This window comes from Oenanthe melanoleuca, chromosome 5 (assembly GCF_029582105.1).
Source record: "Oenanthe melanoleuca isolate GR-GAL-2019-014 chromosome 5, OMel1.0, whole genome shotgun sequence".
Classification (NCBI taxonomy): domain Eukaryota; kingdom Metazoa; phylum Chordata; class Aves; order Passeriformes; family Muscicapidae; genus Oenanthe; species Oenanthe melanoleuca.
Genome location: NC_079339.1, coordinates 39,532,172 through 39,554,835, shown reverse-complemented (window position 1 = coordinate 39,554,835; position 22,664 = coordinate 39,532,172). Strand labels below are relative to the sequence as shown.

The following is a 22,664-nucleotide window of genomic DNA, read 5'->3' as shown; positions in this document are numbered from 1 at the left end:
TAACTGTATTTTATCTGGTTCTACCATTTCTGTAACTTCAACGTGTGCATTTCATTTAGCTTTCCCTATAATTCCACACATACATAATAAAACTCATTTGCCAGCTTTATAGATTAGAACCAGACACACATATAAAATGCTTTAGACAACTAAAAATGGAAATGACACGTATTGGTGATATGAAATGAAATATTTAAAGGAAGGTTTTTTTGTCGTGTGAGTTCCAAAACGTTATTAATAGAATAGAAGGTATCTTTCTTCATCGGTGCTGCATGGCTGCTGAGCGTGCCGGAGTAAGGGAGCCGTGGCACCTCGCCATAGAAACACTAAGTCCTTTTAAAGCACTGAGGGAAACCTGCAATGGACGGGGGTTTCGGCGTTTCTAGCAACAAAGGAATCAGGAAGAGGTATTGAAAGAAAGAAATCCATCCAGCACAGCCCAGCTGGGAGAGGTTCCGCGTTCGCCGAGCGTGCGAGCGCTTCCCCGCTCCCCGCCCTCCCCCGCTGCGCGCTGTCTCCGCGGGCACCGTGCGCCCGGCTGCGCGCCAGTGACGCGATGCCGGTGGCCGCCCGCAGCGCACCGCGCCGGGTCCCGGCCGAACCGCGTCCCCGCAGTGACAGTTCATTATTCTTTGGACGCAGGCAGCGATGTCGATGTTTGCAAAAACAGCCGCCGACTGCAACGAGAGCAAAAGCGGGTTCTGCAGAGCCCCTCCCGGCCAGCACGGGCACCGGCGTGGCCGCGGGGCCAGGCGGGGAGCGGGCAACTTCGGGGATCGCGGGCGAGAGAAGGCAAGCTTCGAGGGGTTTTGTTTTCCTCCCAGTGGAATGAATTCCCGGCTTATTTGCATGAACCGAGGTTGTTTTGAGTAATTTGCCTGTTAACAGTGTTATGCAAATGTTAGCTAGATATTTAAAAGGGGAAATAGAAGAAAGGGGAGAAAAAAAAAAAAAAAAAAAAAAAAGCCGTGTGTTCTCACAACGCCGGGGAAATCCTATGTCCCTTTGCATTAGCGAGATGAGATCACAGCGATTACTCACCTGCCTGGCCTCTCCTACACCCTTGAGCAATGCACAGCACTATCTTTCCCAGCCCAACCTTAAACACTTGGCAAACATGGCTGGTTTAAACAAATCAAAAGTGGAAGAGCTTCTGATGCAGTCACAGGCTTACAAAAACTGTGTCATTCTGTCACTGAGATCACTGAAAGAGAAACACGAAATCGGATATTAAGGCGGGATCCCCCATTTGCCTCAGCAGCCGGAGCGCACGGGAATCCCACCGACAGTCGCGGTGGCAGAAAGCCGCGCAGCCGTCACGGAAGCAAAGCGGGGCGAACCGCGGGTTTACAAAATCCCGAAAGCGAGACATCTGAACTTAGAAAGCGCAGTCAGGAAAAAAAAAAAAAAAAAACAAAAAAAAAACCAAAAAACAACCAACCAACGAAACAAAAAAAACCCCACCACCCACCACCACCACAACGACAACGACTGTGCATGCGCGCCCTGGCCGCGGTGCCGCGGCGGGGGGCCGGCAGCGCGGCCGGGGAGGAGGGTGAGGGCGCGATCTGGCGTTCAAGTTTCCAAACATAGCCGGCAGCGCAGGCTGCCCGCGCCCCGCCGCGCTCCAGCTGCGGCCGCGCCGGGGAGGGCACGGGCAGCGCGCCGGGCATGCGCGCCCCGCGCAACAAGTGGGCTCCGCGCCGGGGCCGGGGGGAGGGGAGCGGGGCGCGGGCGCTCGGCGGTGACGCGGGGCCCCGCCCGGGTGCAGCCGAGCCGGGAGCACGGCGCGGGGAAGGGGAGGGGCGTCGCGGCGCGGGGGGAGCGCGGCGCGGCGGAGGGGGCGCGCAGCCACACGCGGCGGCGCGCAGCACCCCGCGCTCGGACTGCGAGCAGCGGCGAGGATGTGAGTGAGGAGCAGGCGGCGCCGCTCGCCACGCTGCTGCCGCCGCCGCCGCTGCTCCCGGACTGGCACGGCTCCGCCGGCGCTCAGGGAAGCCGCCGCTGCCGGGACCGAACAGCTCCGTGCGAGTGTGCCCCTGCCTTGCTCACGGCGGTGGATCGGCACGTACCGAACTGCAAGCTCACGAGGCAGCCGTGGCGGGTGGAAGGTGACCCCCCCCCATCTTCCTCCGTGCACCTCCGCCTCCTCCCGGAGGAGGAGCAGCAGCAAGCGGAGAGCTAGAGAGCGCAGGGAAACAGAAGCGGCTAGAAGGCGACCCCCACCCAGCCAGCCCCCCGGAGGAGCAGTGGAAGCGATTCCCACCCCACCGGGGCAGCAGCGGCAGGACCAGGTAGAAGAAGCCATCTCCAGCAGCAGGAGCGAACTAAAAGCAGACGATCCCCCTCGCTGAAACGGGCAACAGGATCAGGTACGGAGAGCCACCCCCCCCCCTGCAGCCCGGGGGGGAAGACTGAGCCAGCCCCTACGCCGGCGGCAGCGGCAGCAGCTCCCCAGCCAGCAGCACCATGTCCGCCGCGCAGGTGTCCTCGTCGCGGAGGCAGTCATGCTACCTATGCGATCTGCCCCGCATGCCCTGGGCCATGATCTGGGACTTCACGGAGCCCGTCTGCCGGGGCTGCGTTAATTACGAGGGCGCCGACCGCATCGAGTTCGTGATCGAGACGGCCCGGCAGTTGAAGCGGGCGCACGGCTGCTTCCAGGACGGTCGCTCCCCGGGCCCCCCGCCGCCGGTCGGCGTGAAGACAGTGACGCTCTCCGCCAAAGAAGCGGCGGCGGCGGCGGCCCAGCAGCAGCTCAACCATGTGGATGCCACCTCCAAGGCGGCCTCGGCGGGGCTGACCCAGTCCAGCCTGGACCGCTACGGGCTCAGTGCCGCCGCGGCGGAGCAGCGCAGCCGCTTCGAGTACCCGCCGCCGCCGGGCAGCCTGGGCAGCAGCCATGGCGCCCGCCTGCCCAACGGGCTGGGGGGGCCCAATGGCTTCCCCAAGCCGCCTGAGGACGGGCCGCCGGAGCTGAACCGGCAAAGCCCCAACTCCTCCTCCTCCTCTTCCTCCTCCCGTCGCGGGGCGCACGGGGGGCTCGTGTCTGGTCTGCCCCCGGGGGCCGCCGGCGCTCAGATGAACGTGCCCCCCAACCTGCTGCCGCAGACGCTGCTGAACGGCCCCGCCGCCTCCGGCGTGGCGCTGCCTCCGCCGCACGGGGGCCTGAGCGGCCGCGGCGGCGGGGGTCCTGCCGCTCCCTCCGCCTCTTCCCAAGGGGGCACCTGCGGCGGGGGTGCCGGGGGAGGCGGCGGCTCGTCCTCCGAGGCCTGCGGCAAGCGGCCGGGCTCGGTATCCAGCAGTGACCAAGAGCGGGAGCTGAAGGAGAAGCAGCGCAACGCCGAGGCGCTGGCCGAGCTCAGCGAGAGTTTGCGGAATCGGGCCGAGGAGTGGGCCAGCAAGCCCAAGATCGTGCGGGACACGCTGCTCACTCTGGCCGGCTGCACCCCCTACGAGGTGCGCTTCAAGAAGGATCACGCCCTGCTGGGCCGCGTCTTTGCCTTCGATGCCGTCTCCAAGCCGGGCATGGACTATGAGCTGAAGCTCTTCATCGAGTACCCCAGCGGCTCCGGCACCGTCTTCTCTAGCGCCTCCGGTGTGGCCAAGCAGATGTACCAGGACTGTATGAAGGACTTCGGCCGCGGCCTCTCCTCGGGCTTCAAGTACCTGGAGTACGAGAAGAAGCACGGCTCTGGCGACTGGCGGCTCCTGGGGGACCTGCTGCCCGAGTCCGTGCGCTTCTTCAAGGAGCTGGTGGGCGCCGACATGCTGCCACAGCCCTACCTGGACGCCAGCTGCCCCATGCTGCCCACGGCGCTGGTGAGTCTCCCGCGGCCGGGGGCCGGGGCCGGCGGGGCGCAGGGCACGGCCGCCGCCTCTAGGGGACCTGGCGGCGGCGGCGGCGGCGGCGGCGGCGGGGCGATGCGCAAGAGGAAAGCCTCTCCGGAGCCCTCGGACTCGGCCGAGGGGGCTCTGAAGCTCAGCGACGAGCAGCAGCGGCAGCAGTGGATGGCCAGCCAGAGCGAAGCGCTCAAGCTCACCATGTCGGCCGGGGGCTTCGGGGCGGTGCACGGCGGGGGCCCCCCGCCGCCGCCGCCCCTCGGGCCTCACTCCAACCGGACCACGCCACCCGAGTCCGCCCCCCAGAACGGACAGTCCCCCATGGCCGCGCTCATGTCGGTGGCCGACACGCTGGGCAATGCCCACTCGCCCAAGGACGGCAGCTCGGTGCACTCCACCACGTCCACCCGCAGAAACAGCAGCAGCCCCGTGTCGCCGGCCTCGGTGCCGGGCCAGCGCCGTCTAGCCTCCCGCAACGGGGACATGAACCTGCAAGTGGCCCCTCCTCCCCCCAGCACCCACCCCGCCATGGACCAAGTGCACCCCCAAAACATTCCGGACTCCCCCATGGCCAACAGCGGGCCCCTGTGCTGCACCATTTGCCACGAACGCTTGGAGGACACCCACTTTGTTCAGTGCCCCTCTGTGCCCAGCCACAAGTTCTGCTTCCCTTGTTCCAGAGAGAGCATCAAGGCCCAAGGGGCGACTGGCGAAGTCTACTGCCCCAGTGGAGAGAAATGCCCCCTAGTCGGTTCCAATGTGCCTTGGGCATTTATGCAGGGCGAGATCGCGACCATTTTAGCTGGGGACGTTAAAGTGAAAAAGGAGAGAGACCCTTGAGTAAGAAATCCAATCCCTTCAGACTCCTGAAGATGTAGAATTGTGAATATAACAAACTGCAAAAGTTAGTCTTATGTATAGACATTATTTTCGTCGTATGTTTCTATATTTTGAAACAAAGGTATGTACTCTTCTTCATTTGAAGGATAGAGCTGGTTTTTGTTAAACAGAATATAATATTGTTTGGTTACTACATAATACCTGTTCTCATTTCTTTGGCAGTGTGTTGGCTAGGTACAAAGTTAATAGCCCTTAGCGATTACCTGCTGCTGGTGTGTATTTTTGTAAATGTATGCACTTCTCTGAAAGAAGAAGAAAAACACAAAAGACAAAAAAAAAATTTTTTTGCCAAGGCCAGTGTTGATGCCTAAAAAATTGCTACAAAAATGGTGACAGCTTACGTTTTACAAGCCCTGAGTGTTAGTCTTTCACTTTTTTTTTTCCCCCGTTTTTGTTTTTTCGTTGAAAAACGGTGGGGTGGCTATGGGGGGAGGGTATTTTTTTGTTGCAAGTTTGTAAGGAAAATGTTTCAGTTTGTTTCTATTGATCTGAACGTTTTTAATCTTCATGTGTTTTTTGTTTTTGCTTTTATTGATGCACGGATGCTTTTGAACAGTAGAGCAAAATGCTGTACATGAGAAACATGCTCTGTTTGTCCTTTATACATTTCTGTAGTTAACAGAACACTGTAATGTGCCTTGGAGCTTAGTAAATTGTAATAAATTCAATTGATATTAATACTTCTTGAGTAGCAAGTTTTATTTTTCTCTAAGCTTAGGCAGTACGCGCAAGCCATGTTGCCTTTTTCAAGGTCTCCATTATACCAAGAGTCTGCAGTTCGTTGTGATAATTGTGACACTTGTATGCACATTTTCACTTATATGTAGTAAGATGATGATGTTGATGGTGTTATCAAACTTACTTAAATCTTGGCACTGTGCCTATTTACATTTCACCTTTAAAGTTGCAGTAACGGTTGCTGACTAAGCATTTTCTATTTACTGTTCCTGCATCTCATTTCCTCCTCCCTTCTCCTCCCCCCCACCAGCTCTCCAGCTGCAAGCTGTTTGCAGTACAGGACGCATACATTGCCTGCCCAATTTAACAAGGCTTGAGATTTTAAAATGAAGCCCTCTTTTCACAAAAAAAAAAAAAGCCCCAGCATCACGTGGTTAATAATTTTAGTTGATTTTAAGAGTAATTGTCAAAGTTTGATATTAGCCACAAACTCATGGTAAGGCAGGACTGTAGCTGAACACAGCACAAAAAAGGGTAGCATGAAATAACAGCTTCTACAGTTGGTGTTGCAGCTGGTGGGTTGCTACCCTATTTTGGCACTGGCTTTTCATAACTTGGATTGATGAACAGTTCAGGGGCTTTATTGTGTTTTCAGGCAAGGAAGCTTCCTTTAAGCTCTGAAGTGAATGCTTTCTTTTTGGCAATGATTATATGTGATTCTTTGTATAATTAACTATGCTGTGTGACATTGGCATTTTCTGGAGATAGGGGAGTAGTGTAATACCTGTTAAGTGATCAACAGGCAAAGTAAATACACAGGCCTCATGCTAGCTAGAAAATGCAAACAAACCTAATGTGAACTTTGTCCTTTCCAGTGAGGCAAATGGAGGAAAGAGGCGAAAACCTGAAATAAAACCAGCAGCAGGGCAGAAATTCTTTGCAGTTTGACCAGCAGAACATAGAGCTGCTCCAAATGCAACAGTATCATAGGTTATGAGCTCTTAGTTTTACTGTATAGTAAGGATCCCCTCTACCAAAGCCCCATAGTTATATAAAGGGAAGTCTGAATGGCATTTGGTATCTGCTTGGTCTTAATACATACTTGATTTGTATTCCTGATGGGAGGGATGGTAGAAGCCTTGAGACTATATGCTTAGTGTGCCTACAGATGTTTGCAGTCTTGTATAGATACACACTCTGGCTGTTTCATGTGTGTGGGGAGGGGGTGGGGTTTGTTATGTTTTGAGATTTAGTATTTGACATCACTATATCTGTGATTTCAGACAATGACTTTGTGTGTGTGTGTATATCTTTATTTTTCTTCTGCCAAGTGATATATCGGTGCTTAAAAATCTCCAAACATACTGTTCTTTTGTAATGGATCAAAGAAGTAATGCAGAAAAAGAATGTTTTGAGTTAATTGTTAGAGTCAACCTTTATGATTTAATTGTTGGATACAACTTACATGTTTTTTAAGAGTATGAATTTGTACTGATCCCGTTTTCAGTTATTTCTAAGCATGCAATTCTCACACAGTAGTTTATTTTTAAATTGTGGTATAGGGGGACTAACATTGTAAGCTCATGACTGGCAGAGAAAAAAAATTGTACACATGGTTGAAATTCAAGTTTAAACTTAAGGACAAGTAATATTCATGTGTGAATGCAATTGCCATTAAAAGAGAAGAACTACTGGCTATTCAACATTTAATTATATCACAGAAGCATGAATACCCTGATTTATATAAACAGAACCACTCCTGTAATCTTGAAATCATTTATCAGTAGTTATAGCTAGAAAAAGATCCATTTGGTGGATTTTTAAAATTTCAGATCGTTTTTGAAAAGCTCTTATTTTTTGAAATGTAAGCCCACTTATGAGACTGATCAGATTGATTTTTAGCAGGCAAAGGAAAGGTAAGGCGCAGTAGACATAGGTGGAAAATAAGCTTGAAGTGAATTGGAATACTGCAGTTAATTAAAGTTAACCATAGCTACGGGGTGTTTGTTGTATGGAGGTTTTTTGTAACCATGTGACCTTTTCTTTTACTCTGGCTCATTAAGCAGTCAGTCTGGGCATATTAGCCAGCATTTCTTTGAACCCACTCCGTAGGTTTTTTGTCTTTCGGAAGATGTCCACAGCTGACAAACAAGTTGTAACCTTTTTTTGAGGAGGAAAAGGGAGCTGCCGAGTGAGTCTCATGTACAGAGATTCAGCTGCTTTCTGTATTTTACAGTAATGCTCCCATCCCCCATACTTGCCAGTTATTTAAGGTACAGCCCAATGTTTGCTTGAATAAATGGTGTAAGTTAATTTATTTGTCCAGGTGGTCACTTATTGTGCTTTCATTCCTTCTTGTAATGGGGAAGTATTTAAATGGTTTATTTTCCCAGGGAGGGTTGTTGTGTTTTGCTTTTTTTTTTTTTTTTTTTTCTAGTTAGATTATTCTTGACATTTCTTTTAATAGCCTTGTAGCCTATTTTCTTAGAAATGGGTTAGAACATGTGTGTCACTGGATGTTTGTTTTTAAGCATTGGCAGCTGTGTGTGAGTTGGAGATAGATGTGTTTGTGCAGTGAAGAGCTGCTATGTCCATTTGGAGAAAATACTACACAGTTCCAACAGGAGCTTGAGTTTACCAATGGTAACTGGTGTAATTTAATACAAACCTTGTTATCTTTTTTATTTGCTTAGCAATGTTGTGCATATGAGCATGCTCACCTCCCCAAACTAGTCAGGACTAACATTGTTTTGAAACTGCAATCTCTTCAAATAGGCTGGCTGCCAGCACAGCTTTGCAGGGCTGCAGCAGTCACTGGAAAAAGGGTTGTCTGCTTCTTTATGTGTCTTGTGAGCTGAGATTTTCTCCCCCTCAAGGGAAAGGGCTTTGTCTTCAGAGCTCTCAGGTTCCCAGCTTACTATGCAGTAGTTGCCTTGCAGCTTCCCTTCTTCCTAGGTCTTGCTATTTTCTCTTTTTTTTTTTTCAGTATGCAGTCATTCTCCATTCATTGTAGGATGGATTGTGTTGTGCATTAGCAGCCTCTTTCTCTGCCAAAGTGACACATCCTGTAGATCTGCAGCAGAGTACTGAACTGTCACTGTAGTGCTGACTCTTGTAAGGCTATTCTTGAAGCAGAGCAGCTTCCCCCTTGGCATTCAGCCATCAGAATCCATTACAGCACGCATTTTCTACCCAAAACATAGCTCTGTACCTACAGAGTTGTCCTTACAACCATCCCTCAGAAGACACAGAGGGCATGGTTATACCTTCCTGTGTAGAAACACGCACTGCTGGGTTTATCTTCAAAGTGTCTGAAAACCATGTAACCAAGCTTTTGTTGTTTCAGCCCCTGCCCTAAAGCATCTAATGCAGTTTGGGAAATGGAATGCCTCTGCTGAAAGGGTGATGTGAAAAGAACGGCATACAAGATCTTTTCCCAGATGTATGTCTTAAAAGAAGAATTAGTTATGTGTGCACTGACTGAGGCTACCACAGGGCTCCTCTGATGAGCCAGACAAACATCTCTGTCTCCACGTGTTTGCCACAGGGCAGCCCAGCCCCATGCAGCCACCCCTGACTGGAAGGCTCTGCAGGAATCCAGTTCTTCTCCCTGGGAATGGACTTGCCTAACTCCATGAGAAGAAACATGGGAGATTACATGTCATTTCTGTTTCTGACAGCAAACCACTCTCAGCTGTAGGGTGAACAGCAGAAGGGAGCAGTGAGACATGTGAATGGGAGGGGGAGGATGCTCACCAAAAGTCTGTCTGGCCAGTACAGTCTGTGACTGGTTGGACTGGCTGAGCTACTTGGGGCTAGGTAGGTTCAAGATTCCAAGGTCTGACTGCAATGAACCATGCTGGTATAACTCTGCGTTGCTGAAGGTGGACGCAGCTACCCTGAAGTGTCCCCTCTCCCCCTTCACTGCCACAGCCACACAGCCCTGCCTATTGCCGCGTTGAGGCTGCATTCTCCTCCCTGCTGTGTGCCTTGCCTTCCCGAAGCGTCCTTGTAAGGTTTTTTGGAGGCGGTGGGTGCAGGGGTGGAGGTGAGGAAGGTCAAGCTTCTTAGGTTTCAGCTGATTTGGCATCCGCTCACAGCCCTCCCCGCCCTCCCCCCCTCTCCGTGGCCTGCTCGGCCATATGCACTCGCTGCTGCTTTTATGACCCTTTGCAAAGATGTGAACTGCTGCCAATAGCAATTTATTTTCAGGAAAACGCCCCCTTCCTACACGATCATCTTTAACAGCGAGAAGACTCTGGTTTTCTGTCCTTCCCGAAGACCCTATAATGGAGAGCTGCGCCTGTCTCTCTGGCTGGCACTGCTCTCCCGACAGTACTGGGTGTGCCAGGCCACCCGTTCGCCCAAGTCTGCTTCACTGGGGTATCTTTCTCCTTTTTTTGTGGCCAGCGCAAAGGCCCTTTACTTTGTTTAGGGAGTGGAGGCTGAGCCTGGCAACTCCACCGCAGCGCGGAGCGGCTTGGCACTGCTGCGGCATGGCAGCTTAGGCAGGGACTGAACCGAACTGAATCAAACCGGGCTGGGCTGGGGAGGGTCGCCAGGGCATGCAGCTGCCGCTGGGCTGGGCCGACCTAGACAGCCATGTGATTGCCTGCCTGCCCTCCTGCCTGCCCGCCTCTGCGCAGGGGCTGGGAATGGGGACATGAAACATGTCTGTGCAGCTTCAAGGAGCCGAGCAGAATTCCCCGCTGTCATCATCCTCCTCCCCTCCCTCCCTGCAGGCTGCCAGAGGGGAGGGCTGATTACAGCTCCGCTATTGTTCAAGTAACCTACAAATGGATTTGCATGGAGGCAGGTTGGGAGGGGCAGAGGGTGGGATTTATTAGCAGCAGCTAAATTCGTCGGGATTACTATTAGACTGAGAGCTTCTCAATGGGAATGATCCCTGGGTGAGCGATGGGGTGGAGGGGAGGGACTGGAAAGCTCCTTTTCTGCAAATAGGTGAAGGGGTGGCTGACTCCAGCCGAGTAGGAGAGGCAGGCAGGGTGCAGCTGGCTGGGGACGGCGCTTCACCTCGGTTTAAACTGTAACCCTCTATTCCAAGCACGCAGCTCCTGGCAGCGCCGCTCATACCAAAGCCTTGACTCAGGGTTATCTGCATGCTGGGTAATGAGCAGCGTCACCAGAGGAATGTGCAGAGAAAGCAGCCATGCTGCTGCAAGCCTCCGCTCGCTCCTCAGGCAAACCACTGATTTAGCAGCCTGCTTCTGCTTCTGGGCTGCCAAACTGGCGAGGCGTGGGGGGCTTCTCCGGGGGAACAGCCCCGAGTCGGTTTGAAGCCAAAACAGCGTTCTGCCCTTCCTTAAGCAAGTGCTTTTTATGTAAAGCTGCCTGGGACTTTGCTAGCCATATTTGAGAGCTGTGCCTAGGAAAGGGTGAAGCTACTCCCCAAGTTACCGCATTAGTTTATCCATTTTCCAGATGGGTATTCCTAAGTGTTTGAGCCAGGGTCACACAGCAAACGCCTTTGGGAACAAGGGAGACCATAGCCATTGGTTACTGCCCCAAATGCTAGTCTCCCTTCCTCTGGAATTAAAGCATGTTGTTACAACAACTGTGCAGCTGAACAGAAAAGCGCTGGTGTGACACAGGAGTTAGGGAACAACAACGTTCAGTGCCAGCCAGTTGCCTGTGTTGTGCATGCGTCCTTCCCTCTGATAGCTCCAAGGCTGGAGGCTGTTGCTGTTCTTGCTGATGCAACATACAGAGGCTGGGGTGAAGGAGAGTGCATACCTGTGTGCCAGAGGTAGGAGCTCCCCTTTGGCTATGATGGAAAGCACACCCCGTGCAAATCAAAGACGGGACGGGGTTGCTGTGAATTGCTGTATTCCGGATTATCTAAGGCAATCTTACTCTTCACTGCACACATCATGGCAACAAGAGACAAGATCATAGTGTAGCTCAGGTTTTCATTTGAACATGTCCAGACTGGTGCACTCTTGGAGTAAGGACAATACACTTTTGTAGGTTTGATGTATGTAAGAGCTAGGGGCAAAATTAGGGAGGGAGTGAGAAGCCTGAATATCTGGTCTGCTACTGGAAAATACAGGCCACTGACTTGTAGGTGTTGGAAGTTTATTTGATCTAACTTGATATGCTAGACATTTTCTCTTAGAACTCTCTTAGTGTCTATAACTGATTTCTGTAGAATAAAAAGACAAAGTATAAAACATCTGAGATTGAAACAACTGAAAGAACTCTTGTCTTCCTGCAGCAGTAAACTTTGGAGTATTTTTTTATTACTTGCTCAAGTATTGTTGATATTCTTGACTCCCTGTAACATGTAAAGATAATTCCTCCCTGAAGAATTCAGACTGCTTTGATAAGAAGGGCCAGTTGGCATATTTATTGTATCCCATCTCCTGCAATGAAAGATTATGCTGTGTATCTTATCAAAAAGATGCAGCCTTTCAAGAGCTGTACCTTGCTAAGTGTATATACTCGTTTTTGACAAACATTTGCAGTGGTTTTGAGTGGTTCTCTGACTCCAACACCCAGCTCTTCCAGCAGTGAACTTTTCTGTTCATTCAGCTGTGCTCACTGCACCATTTCTGCTGGAGGGGAGGCAGCAAGAGGTGCAGGCATCAAGGACAGTATCAATTGTGTGATCTGTGGATATCTAGTAACGTGCTAACAAGGACCCCTGGCCTAAGATAGATTCATTAGTCAGCAGCCTTGATAGAATGTCTAGTGGCTTGTGTGACAGTTAAATAGCAGTAAGCAATGCAGAGATTCTCATGCTCTTTTGTACCTGTCTTTCCTCATGCTAGAACTGATGACAGCATTTCTTGAGAACTGCGCTGCACATGCTTAATGCAAGGAGCAGCTCCTTTCAGGTTTTTGTGTGATTAGTTGCAGGTCTCTGCATAGATCTTCCGTGTTCTGATGGCTGGATTTTTACTGTACATATTTTGCAAGTTACAGCTTGAAGCTTCCTCCTTGCAGAAGGTTCTGTCATTTGAAGGAACTCCACCCTGCTCTCCCTTGAAGATGTGCAATCCTAGGCTGTGTTTGAGCATGCCTGGGAAGGCAGGTGCAGCCTGGCTGGATCCTCAACATTGCCTGCAAATAAACACTGTTTAAACAAATTGCACTAAAAAGAACATTCAAGATTCAGGTAATAATCAGGACAAGTTTTGTTCTGTAGTCTCCATTCTGTGCTTTTCCCATCCCCTCTCCCTCTGAGTTATAATAGAATATATGACACGATCAGGTTGCTATGGAAATCATTTACAACATAAAATATATTACAATAAAAGTTCTTAATAACACCTTCATTGAAAACAATAACATCAGGTTAAAGTAGCTTAAAAAATCACAGATTTTCTTTCTGTTGCAAATTTATTGGAGGACATACGAAAAATTAAAGGTTTATTCTCTAATATTTTAAGGAAAATAATGCTTCCAGCATAAAACATGTAAATACAGCTGTATTCAGCTATGCACATGCATAGCTGTCAGATACGTCCTCCAGCTCAGAAAAGATGGAAGATACTTAAAGCCAGTAAAATTCTTCAAACCTTAGAAGCAAGGGATCAGATTAGAGCAAGGTTAATTCTCTGCTTGAAGCAGGACCTTCATGCTCATGTCTTTGTCTGAATCTATGGGAACTATAGGCTATCACCTGCTCCAAACCATTTCCTCCTCAGATGAGCTTTGTAGAGTTGCCTGATTCCTTCCCAGCACTCTGAGAGTCTCCATGTTTATATTACTTGCTGCAAGCATTTAAGGCATCAGTCCTTGGCAGCACACACATCCTTACTCTTGTAAGGGTCTTGTCCAAACGAAGTTCTAGAGTTTAATGGGGACCCATCCCATTACCACACAGACTTCTCAATGATGTTCTGTTTCGGGGTTGTAGAGTCTGTGTACTGATACATGAACTTTTTTGATGCCTAAAGATGTCTGGGTCTGGATAGCTCTTTTACTAAGCTTCTTAAGCTGTTGTTCCCTAAGGAATCCTGGCAATGTAGTTACCAGACTTCTCTTGGTTTTTCATTTGGTTCACAGTGGAGTTCCCACACAATTTTAAGGCCATTTGGTCTCAATTCAACATTATACCACTCAGTTACTAGACAGGAGTTTCTTTAACTGCTCTGTTGAGCAGCTCCATGTCTCAAATGCCACATATATCTGCATATGATGGGCACATACCTGTATATGCTCCAGTGAACAATCCCTTCCCTTGTGCAAGTTTGCATGTCAGCTATGTATCATTGGAGTATCCCTGCTCTCTGGAGGACCTTCTGTAAGCTGGTGTAGGACTAATAATTCTTCTTTACCTCTGGTAGCAAAATGCTATCGTTTAACATGAATTCATTGCCTCCACGCCACTTCCTCCATCATGTTGCTCATGGAAGAATTCTCAGAGTGGCAATCCATTTAAGCTCTAGCAGCTCGCCCTGTGGAAGTCATTCCAAGGCTATTTTCAACTCTGAACACACAGGTAGTGATGTTCCCTGGGTGTAAATGAGCACATTCCCCATGAATGTAATGCAGCCCAGATGCCATGAGAGTATGCTTCTGCAGCCAGTATCAGCCTGGCCAGAACAAGAGCCAAATAGCTCAACACTCCAACACCCCCTGTGCTGCAAGGCCCTCCTTTGTTGAGGGGAGGTTTCCTGAAGCCACTCAGTTTTAACCCTCTACAGCAGCAGCATTAGGCATCCAGAGATCCAGGTGTGCCTGCATGTTTTAACTCCATCAGCCCTGAGCTAAGCTGGCCCAAACCACCTTCTGCCAGTCCAGCAGTACCCCCAGGCCCCATGCCAGTGTACTTTGCAGCAGTCTCTCCTGCTGGAGTGCAAGCTGCAGTTTGTGTTGCTTTTGTTGACTCTGCAGGAGGAGTGCCTGGTCTGCTGCTGGTTTTTCATCAGCAGATAAATGACATTGCTGTCTTTCCCTCTCACAGCACAAGAGTCCATTGAGATATACCTACCTATTGGTTTTGCCAGTATATTTTTCAGATTTGCTCTGTTTTTCTCTTAGTGATACTGTCCATTTGTCCATCGATGTGCTTCATGGTGCACAAACTTTTGGTTTACTTTCCCCAAGGATTTCCCTGTCTCAGGGTCCCAAGTCTACTCACTCAGCAGTTTGTCCCCCTTTGAGCATATCTGCTTGCTGCAGAAGGCAAACTACACAAATTCGTCCATTAAATTTGCTCCTACTACTAAATCCTTTCTGTAATTCCTCTGACTCCTTCTCTGCTGGATTTGATGATTTTACATAGTTGATTTACTCCAGGATCATGAGTCCTTAGGAGAGGCAGGTTACATTTAGCAATTTGTTTGTAGCAATGTTGTTTGTGATATAAGCATAGCAACTCCTACAAAACATTTTTTTTTCTCTTTGGGAATTTGTGAGGTTAAATTTGATTTCTGTGACAAATACAAGTGATGAAAGACCATAAGTCATTGTTCACTTGAAAGTGTGGTAGATGTCAGGATTAGAATGCAGAACACCTTACTTGGGACAGAAAAACTACTGTTGTTTTTTTACCTTCAGAGCTTGAAATATATCTCACAGAGTTCACAAAATATTCTGAGTAGGAAGAGACTCACAAGGATCATCAAGTCCAGCTCTTAGGTGAATGGCCCATACAGGGATCAAACCCACAACCTCAGTGTTATTAGCACTGTACTCTAACCAGCTGAGCTATCACTTACAGAAACACTTACATTCTTGGCCTGCAGGACTTTTCCATGCCTCTTACAAATTCCTGAGCTTACAGAGGTGGTGCTGAATTGCCTCTGTATAAATGTCCTCCTAGAAATGAAATTGCTGAGTGTTGAAAGGGAGGGTTGCTGTCAGGAAAGATCAAGAATTGGAAATGTACCTCTTTTGGGATGTGTGTCAAGGAGATCTGGAGATCCTTAACCTGAAATAGATGCCAATGACAAAAGGCAAGAAAGGAAAGTTATACAAACTCTATTCTTCAGCAGGTGGGGATGAAAAGGAAAGGAAGACATGCAGAGTTTTCCTGGTCTAAATGCTCGAGAGATGCTCTGAGGCTGTTGTGATTGACAGACACATAAAAGCCAAATGATTTCACAGTTATGAGCGGCAAAACTTTGCGCAGCAGCAGAGGCTGGAAATAAAATTAATTATAATTGACCAATAGGTTGTGAGGTGGAGAGTCCCTCATTATCAATTTGTTGATGAATAAGAAATAAAGAAGTTCCTGCAATAGACAGAGGCAATAGATAATGAGGAGCAAGGTTGTTGCAAGATGATAGTTCTTAAATGTGGATCTTGTGAAGTACCTTGGTGGTCGTTATTGTTATATTCTTGTATCAGCCAAAGATGTGCAACATAGTTTTTAGAAGACAAAGACATAGATGTCTTAGAAATGCTTATGATTTAAATCTAAAGGGAAAAAACCAAGAGGGGATGTTGAAATGTTTGAAAGTACTATTTGGGCATAAAAAAATCAAACCAGTAGGACTTGGCACAGTGCTGATAGGTGAACAATCCAGACAGTAGCAGGTTTTATTTATGGCTTATGCAGTTGTGCATGCTGTGAAGAAATAATTTTCCAAAGTGTATTGCCTAGTTTTCTTAAGGGTATCAGGGTATTTGTATGGAAGGTCTGATTGCCACTGGATAACTTATTGTAAGCTCATGTCTGTAAAATGGGCGTCTGCTCAAAAAGCGAATGCCAGGATACATGAGGAATGAAATGCTGGATGCTACAGGGAGCTTTGTTCTGCCATGACAGGAACCAAGATCTGCCCTTACCTGAAAGAGTATTGGAAACCCCATCCTAAAAATTATAATGAACTGCTTGAAGGGGTTTGGAGATAAGCCCATGAGAACAGTTAGAGACATGCAAAAATGTCTCTGCACCGCAGCAGAAGTGCAGTTATTGTTTGTTTATTCTACAGCTAAAGCCCCTTAGTATGCATAAGACTTTGTAGACAAATAGGACAGGTCTGTGCCTGAGGAGTTTGCCTTCTGAGCAAGACAGAGCACAGCAAAAGGAAGCAAACCAAAAGAGATGTGTTGGTACATGTGCAGTAGGAGACAGGAAGAGCCACGGGAGAGGAGAGGTCAGGGTCAAAGGTATCACCAGAGCCCTCCCAGGGTATGCCCTTACCTTCCAGTAAGGCAGGCCCCTCTAGTGTTGCTGTGGTGAGGAAAAGCTTCTTGTTTCATCTCTGAGGTGTGACCTGTCTGCTTACAATTGCAGTACTGCAGGAAATACCCTCCAGATGGTTTGCACTGTCTTCTTTTTCTACATACTCAGATGCTTTTGCAGCAGCTCCATATTTGTGTGCATGGAAAAGCAGCTGCATTGCACAAACAGAAAAAAAAAAAAAATAAAAAAAAAAAATAAAAAAAAAAAATTCAATTTGAATTCAAAAGCAAATTTTGGGGGATTTGTGTTGCTATGCTTTAATATTCATGAATTCAAGATTTCATTTTGTACAAATGAATTTTAAGTTGAATTCTAAACATGAAAAAGGTAGTATTGCACATTTTATTATAAACTTCATGCTAGGTTACCAAACATGATACAAAATCGGCATAATTTCAGATATATAATTAGCTAGCATATCAGTAGACCTAGAAATGTTCATCAAATAATCATTTTGAGTGATGAATATCTTGAGTATTTTCTAATCCAGTTGCAGCTAATTTCAGAAGAGAAGAAAATAATATTAATAGAATATGTTTTTTGTTGCATATTACTTGCTCAGTTCTAGCATTATGTATGCAAATCAGGTAATTTTGTACCTAATTGCCTGATTTGCATGCATAAATGTAGGTTGCACATGTGCAAATGATTTCATTCAAATTTAGTATATGCCTAATATGTAAAGTGGCTGAAAACTTGAATCTATGTATCTGAATAACTCAGAATTTTCACTTAAATTAAAACCAAAATTTGCACCAGCTTTGAAGGTCAGACGAAGCAGATAATCTTCTTTGGATGATTTTGCAGGTGCAGTAACCCTGGAGTTGTAAATTTTTCTAGAGAAATGAGAAATGATGTGAATGCCCTGTGAGAGAAGTAAATAAAAAGGTTCCTGTTGCTTTAAATGCCATAAGAAAATCACAGAAGAATGTGACACTTGCCAAGTGGAAGAATACAGAATCACTCAAAGGAAAATGTGGCTTTCGAAGTCTTAGATGATTTATCAGACAATGAAAACTAAGATGAAAAGTGTGAAAATACAATGCTAAAATCTAAGTGCATTAAAAACTCTTTCAGGTAATATCATGGCTATGAAAGGCATTGAGCTGACAGTTCTTGTGAATGAAGTTCTGTAACTTTAGAAGAAGGAGATCCATGGGCAAAGGATAGAAAAGCCTCATTTGTTCTGCCATGCCATGCATTTCACCTCTGATCTAGAAGATAAGGAAGATCCAGACTTGGAAGCAGGGAAAAAAAAAAGCCAAACCAGGCTCAAGAGTCTGTTTTGTTATGAGTCTTTCTGAGGAGCTCCCAGGACTGGGATCGAGTGCGTTGTCACCAGCAGTTTTCATAATGATGTGGAAGAGCAGGAAGTGTCCCTGAGGAAGGGAACTAAAATTACCAACAGCATTTTTACTGTGGCATCAGCTGTAGTCTAATAAACAGTGGTAGGCTGTTTTCTCCCTATTACTCAGAGCTCCTCTGCAAGCTTAATTTGCATACACATGGGTGACAACTACTGCTAAAATAAGCATGTAGAAAAATTGGAAGCAATTTAGAGGCACATATGGACTCACAGTTCCAAATTCTCATTCACACTAGTAAGAAGTGCAAGCAGGGTCAAAACAGGTATGATATACGTTTCTTCCAATGTTCTTTTATGCTGGCAAGAACTATAAAAATTATGGGTGTAAATTAGAATTTGGCGAAAAATTCTTTTCTGTTCTTCTACGGGCTGGTCAGTCCTAGCCCTTCTGACATGAGTGTGGTACAGATGATTTCTGACCAGTGTAGCTTTGCTAATAAGAATTTCAATGTGTCAGTGTGTTTATAATAGTGAAGACATGCCTTTCTTGGAAGAGGTTATTTCACTTGAGAGAAGGAGACAAGATGGAGTACCTCTTACTTTCTGTAGGAATACACAGCAGCAGGCATGAGGGGAGGTAAGCAGGCTTGCCAAGCACTTTTGCATGGTGTGTCTGAAAGCTTGTGCACTGGGTGGGAAGCCATGTGAGAGCTGGGGCCACAGCCCTTTCAGTCTCCTCACCTAGTGAGCCTGTCCCATGCACAAAAGCATGGCTCACTTGTAGGAGCATATTTGTGGTACTTCCACAGGTTACCTATCCCAGAGAAGTGCTCCCTAATGCAGACTTGACTTTGAGCTCATTATTTTTGCTCCCAGGCATACAAAATGGTTTTGATTTAAATGAGAATCAAACTCAACTTTTTCTTCCTGTTCTGTCGGTGGGAGAGAAAGCACTGCTTGACTAGCTGTCTTACCTCTTTGTTTGTATGATAACCTCATCAGAGCAGCACATGCAGAGGTCTGTACAAAAAAAAATAAATCCAAACCCTGGGCTGTATTCCCACTTCACTCTCTGAGTGTTGAGCTAAAGCAGAACTTCTGTTGGAGAGGTGCTCTGTTGTTTGACTAAAGACTGTGATTTCTACTTATTATCTTTTCATCATAGAGTAAAAAGACACTATCTATTTTCCAATTTTTCAGTATGAGTGAAAAGCACTGTCTGATAGCCTTGGAGATTGAAGGTTTCTTGTTTTTTCATAGAATGGATATAGCTTGGGTAGTGTTAACTCCCTCCTCTCAACAGCTTCTTGCTCCTCCCCAGTTTAGTGTTCAGGACCAATTCCATTCTTGATCTCTGTTCTGAGTCTCACTTTGTGTATTTTCTGCAGTTGAGGCAATTGCTGTCTGTTGCAATGCAGAATTTGAGGGTGGGCAGCAGTCCTGTGAAACTGAGCTGAAACTGCAACTCCATCTCAGCAGCACAGAACACACAGAACAGGCACCACAGTTCAATGGCCACCAGCCCAGGGAGAGGGAAGGGAAGGGAAGGGAAGGGAAGGGAAGGGAAGGGAAGGGAAGGGAAGGGAAGGGAAGGGAAGGGAAGGGAAGGGAAGGGAAGGGAAGGGAAGGGAAGGGAAGGGAAGGGAAGGGAAGGGAAGGGAAGGGAAGGGAAGGGAAGGGAAGGGAAGGGAAGGGAAGGGAAGGGAAGGGAAGGGAAGGGAAGGGAAGGGAAGGGAAGGGAAGGGAAGGGAAGGGAAGGGAAGGGAAGGGAAGGGAAGGGAAGGGAAGGGAAGGGAAGGGAAGGGAAGGGAAGGGAAGGGAAGGGAAGGGAAGGGAAGGGAAGGGAAGGGAAGGGAAGGGAAGGGAAGGGAAGGGAAGGGAAGGGAAGGGAAGGGAAGGGAAGGGAAGGGAAGGGAAGGGAAGGGAAGGGAAGGGAAGGGAAGGGAAGGGAAGGGAAGGGAAGGGAAGGGAAGGGAAGGGAAGGGAAGGGAAGGGAAGGGAAGGGAAGGGAAGGAAGTCAGCACATCACATACCTGGTTGCCCGAATCATCTTTTTCCACAAAACAAGGCCCCCATGAAGGGCATGACACTGTAAATGCACTAGGACAGGACAAACTCATACTAGAATCCCAAAGGGAGAAGAGCATTTGCTCTTGCACTGTTCATCTTTTTTGTTGCCTGGGAGATTACTGTAGTTTCTTGACTCATATCTTATGTTGCCTCATAATACATTTTTATGAAGAGATACAGCTTTTTCCTGGTTGCCTTTTCGCCCTCTTTTTTGTAATCCTTTCTTGGCAGCTAAAATGGTCTAACATTTTATGTAACTGGTAGCAGAAATGATTGCCAAGGAGTGAATTGTTTTTTGGGAACATCCCTCCCCTGAGGTTAAATATAGGTTGCAGCATCCCAGTATAATGAAAATATTGGAAAACATTTACACACTGGAGTATTTTCTGCTTTGTAGTAACAGAGTAAGACATTCACAATTGTGAATATCATACCTGCAAAGACAAGTTTACTCAGCCTCTGTCCTTACTGTGTTTAGTCCATACACTAAAATGTTTCCCATTTAAACCAAATTCTCTAGCTCTTGTGTTCATTACCTTGTGATGTGCTGTTTGCTATAGCATATTGGTTTATTATCTTACCATGTGCATTGTGGCACTTAGGTTGGTTTTGTACTGCAAAGTTGCACAGGATGCTGGACCATGAATATCCAATCCTTTTTGTTATAAAATATGAAAGCAAATCTGGAGAGGTTTCACTGCTACAAAAATTGGATCTGTATTGTGGTGTTGTCACCAAAGATATTTTATTTCAAATGCATTTACAGTTGCCATAAACTCTGCTTTGTAACCTGAAATCATCTGTATCACTAGGGTTAAAAATCTTTAAATTCAGAAGATGGTTAAGATTCAAACTGGAAAATAAAGCCTGAGAAACATTTAGCCTTGCTAATTCTAACACCATCTCCATATCTTTTCTACATATACACATGTATGCACATGCATTCCCAATCTTGCATACACATTTACAGCTCTCTCACACAGAGAATGGGTTCTGCAGTATAGCTGGTACACAGGGTATTTTTGAAGACAGAATGAGATGACTGTAAATTGACACTTCCACCCACTAATGAAAAAAAGCCAAGAAAACCTCAGCAGAGAATGAGTTTTATAATTAATGCTGAACAATTTTCATTGACAAAGCAAAAAGAAGCAAGTGGATGGCTGATTTAAATGTTGAATGATTAATGCTCAGAGAGGCGGCTGAGGAAAAAGACAAATTCAGGAGCAACTATGGAAATTTATGTATGAGAGAGTCAGCACCATATTCTGATCTCAGTTACACAGTTGTAAATCTGTTATCTTAATGGAAGTATTCAGCTTTTATATTTGCATAGCATAAGTGAAAATAGAATTTAACCCAGAATGCGTTTTCGATTGTGTATTTGCATGACTGAAAGGGAAGAGATGCGTATGTTTGCATGTGATAAACTGCAAATACATGAGACTTTTTGTATTTCTTAGTAAGAAATGGAGAGAATGAATATGTGTGTGCTTGTGTACGTGCGTACCAGTTGTGGGGCTGTCTGACAGTGAGTGGGAGGGTGAGAACGTGTTTGTTCCTAGACTCTGTGGTTGAGTGAAAATGGCTCCTGGAAATGCAGTTTCAGATTAGAGAGTGACGGCTGGAGAGGTGGATATTTCATTATCTTCTTCTTTGTGTAGTGTTTTGGAGCTGGTAATGTGAAGGCAGAGCTATATATAATCCGGTCACACATGTGGTGTCTTCGAGATTTATAGTGCCTGCTAATGCCAGAATCTTTGGGGTGTTTCACTGTGCTAAGCAAAATGCCTCAAAGACCAAGGCAATACAGATCCCTCCTGACTTTTCTCATGTACCAACAAAGAAGAAATTCTCCTTCCTACAAGTTTTATTCCTAAATTTGTGTGTGATGCCAGTCACAATGTAGACTGAGTGCTGTCTCTTGTCCTTGCCTTGTGAACTGGGGCCAATCCCCACCTGCCTTGGGGGTGTGTGTGTGCTGGGAGAGGAAGGTGTGGAGGTCACAGGCAGTACTTTGGCTGTGTGCAAGCATCTGAGATGCAGAGGCTATATTTTTAGCTGCTCCAGATTCTCTCCTGGCTGGGATATGATGCTGAGGAGTTTATTGCCGTAAGGATGTGCCTAGAATACCAGGCAGCCTCAGAAATTTACTGTGCCGCAGAGCCCTGACTCAGTGCTGCTCTGTGACTTTCCTGTGTTGCTTCTGCGCTGGAAAGAGAAGAAATGGTTCCTTGTGCTCCCAGCTGCTGCTGGCGCTGCAGGGACAGCTGCTGTGATTTACTGAGAAGCCCTGTCGCAGGGAATGACAGCAGCTCTGCATTTGGCTGAAGTGTAGTTTGCTTGGTGAAGCTGCTCTCAGATTTCTTCACAAATATTACTCTACATTTTTGACTGAACAGTAGGAACAATCACATTCTGCCTTTGATTTATGAATTTCCCATACACGTCTATAATGCCTCTCTGCAAGTATTTTTTTTTTGCAGCTGTGCGTACTAAATGCTTCCAAAATCTTAGGGACTTTTCACAGGTAGTTTCTCTATAGGGCATTTCAGGGGAGGATGAGGAGATATGGCCATGAGTGTATTTCTGTACAGAAATCCACTGTGAGGGAGGTGGACAGCCAGCCAGAGGGGCGAGAATTTGATAGGAATAGACCCCATGGTGAATCCTGTAGGAAAAGAAATTACATTCATGGTCCTTCTG

The 22,664-nt window shown here is 47.1% G+C and overlaps 2 protein-coding genes and 1 long non-coding RNA gene across 3 annotated transcripts; 2 read left to right on the top strand and 1 right to left on the bottom strand.

Annotated features, from left to right (window-relative positions):
- Nucleotides 1–1,116: 1,116 nt before the first annotated feature.
- On the bottom strand, nt 1,117–2,308 carry LOC130254566 (WW domain-binding protein 11-like). Its single transcript, XM_056494239.1, has 2 exons — nt 1,472–2,308; nt 1,117–1,204 (listed from the first exon to the last, which is right to left on the bottom strand). Exons 1-2 carry the CDS (start codon nt 2,306–2,308, stop codon nt 1,202–1,204), a joined length of 840 nt encoding a protein of 279 aa, XP_056350214.1. The 3' UTR covers nt 1,117–1,201.
- On the top strand, nt 1,855–5,423 carry IRF2BPL (interferon regulatory factor 2 binding protein like). The gene has a single exon (XM_056494238.1). It carries the CDS (start codon nt 2,470–2,472, stop codon nt 4,681–4,683), a length of 2,214 nt encoding a protein of 737 aa, XP_056350213.1. The 5' UTR covers nt 1,855–2,469; the 3' UTR covers nt 4,684–5,423.
- Nucleotides 5,424–10,092: 4,669 nt separating this feature from the next.
- Nucleotides 10,093–17,812, top strand: LOC130254564 (uncharacterized). Its single transcript, XR_008840756.1, has 3 exons — nt 10,093–10,206; nt 12,301–12,559; nt 17,390–17,812. It is a non-coding gene; the product is annotated as an uncharacterized LOC130254564 (long non-coding RNA).
- The last annotated feature ends 4,852 nt before the right edge of the window (nt 17,813–22,664 follow it).

What these genes read in the sequence shown, in the direction of transcription:
- LOC130254566 (XM_056494239.1), bottom strand. Translation starts at nt 2,308, where the DNA reads ATGGCTTCTTCTACCTGGTCCTGCCGCTGCTGCCCCGGTGGGGTGGGA.
- IRF2BPL (XM_056494238.1), top strand. Translation starts at nt 2,470, where the DNA reads ATGTCCGCCGCGCAGGTGTCCTCGTCGCGGAGGCAGTCATGCTACCTA.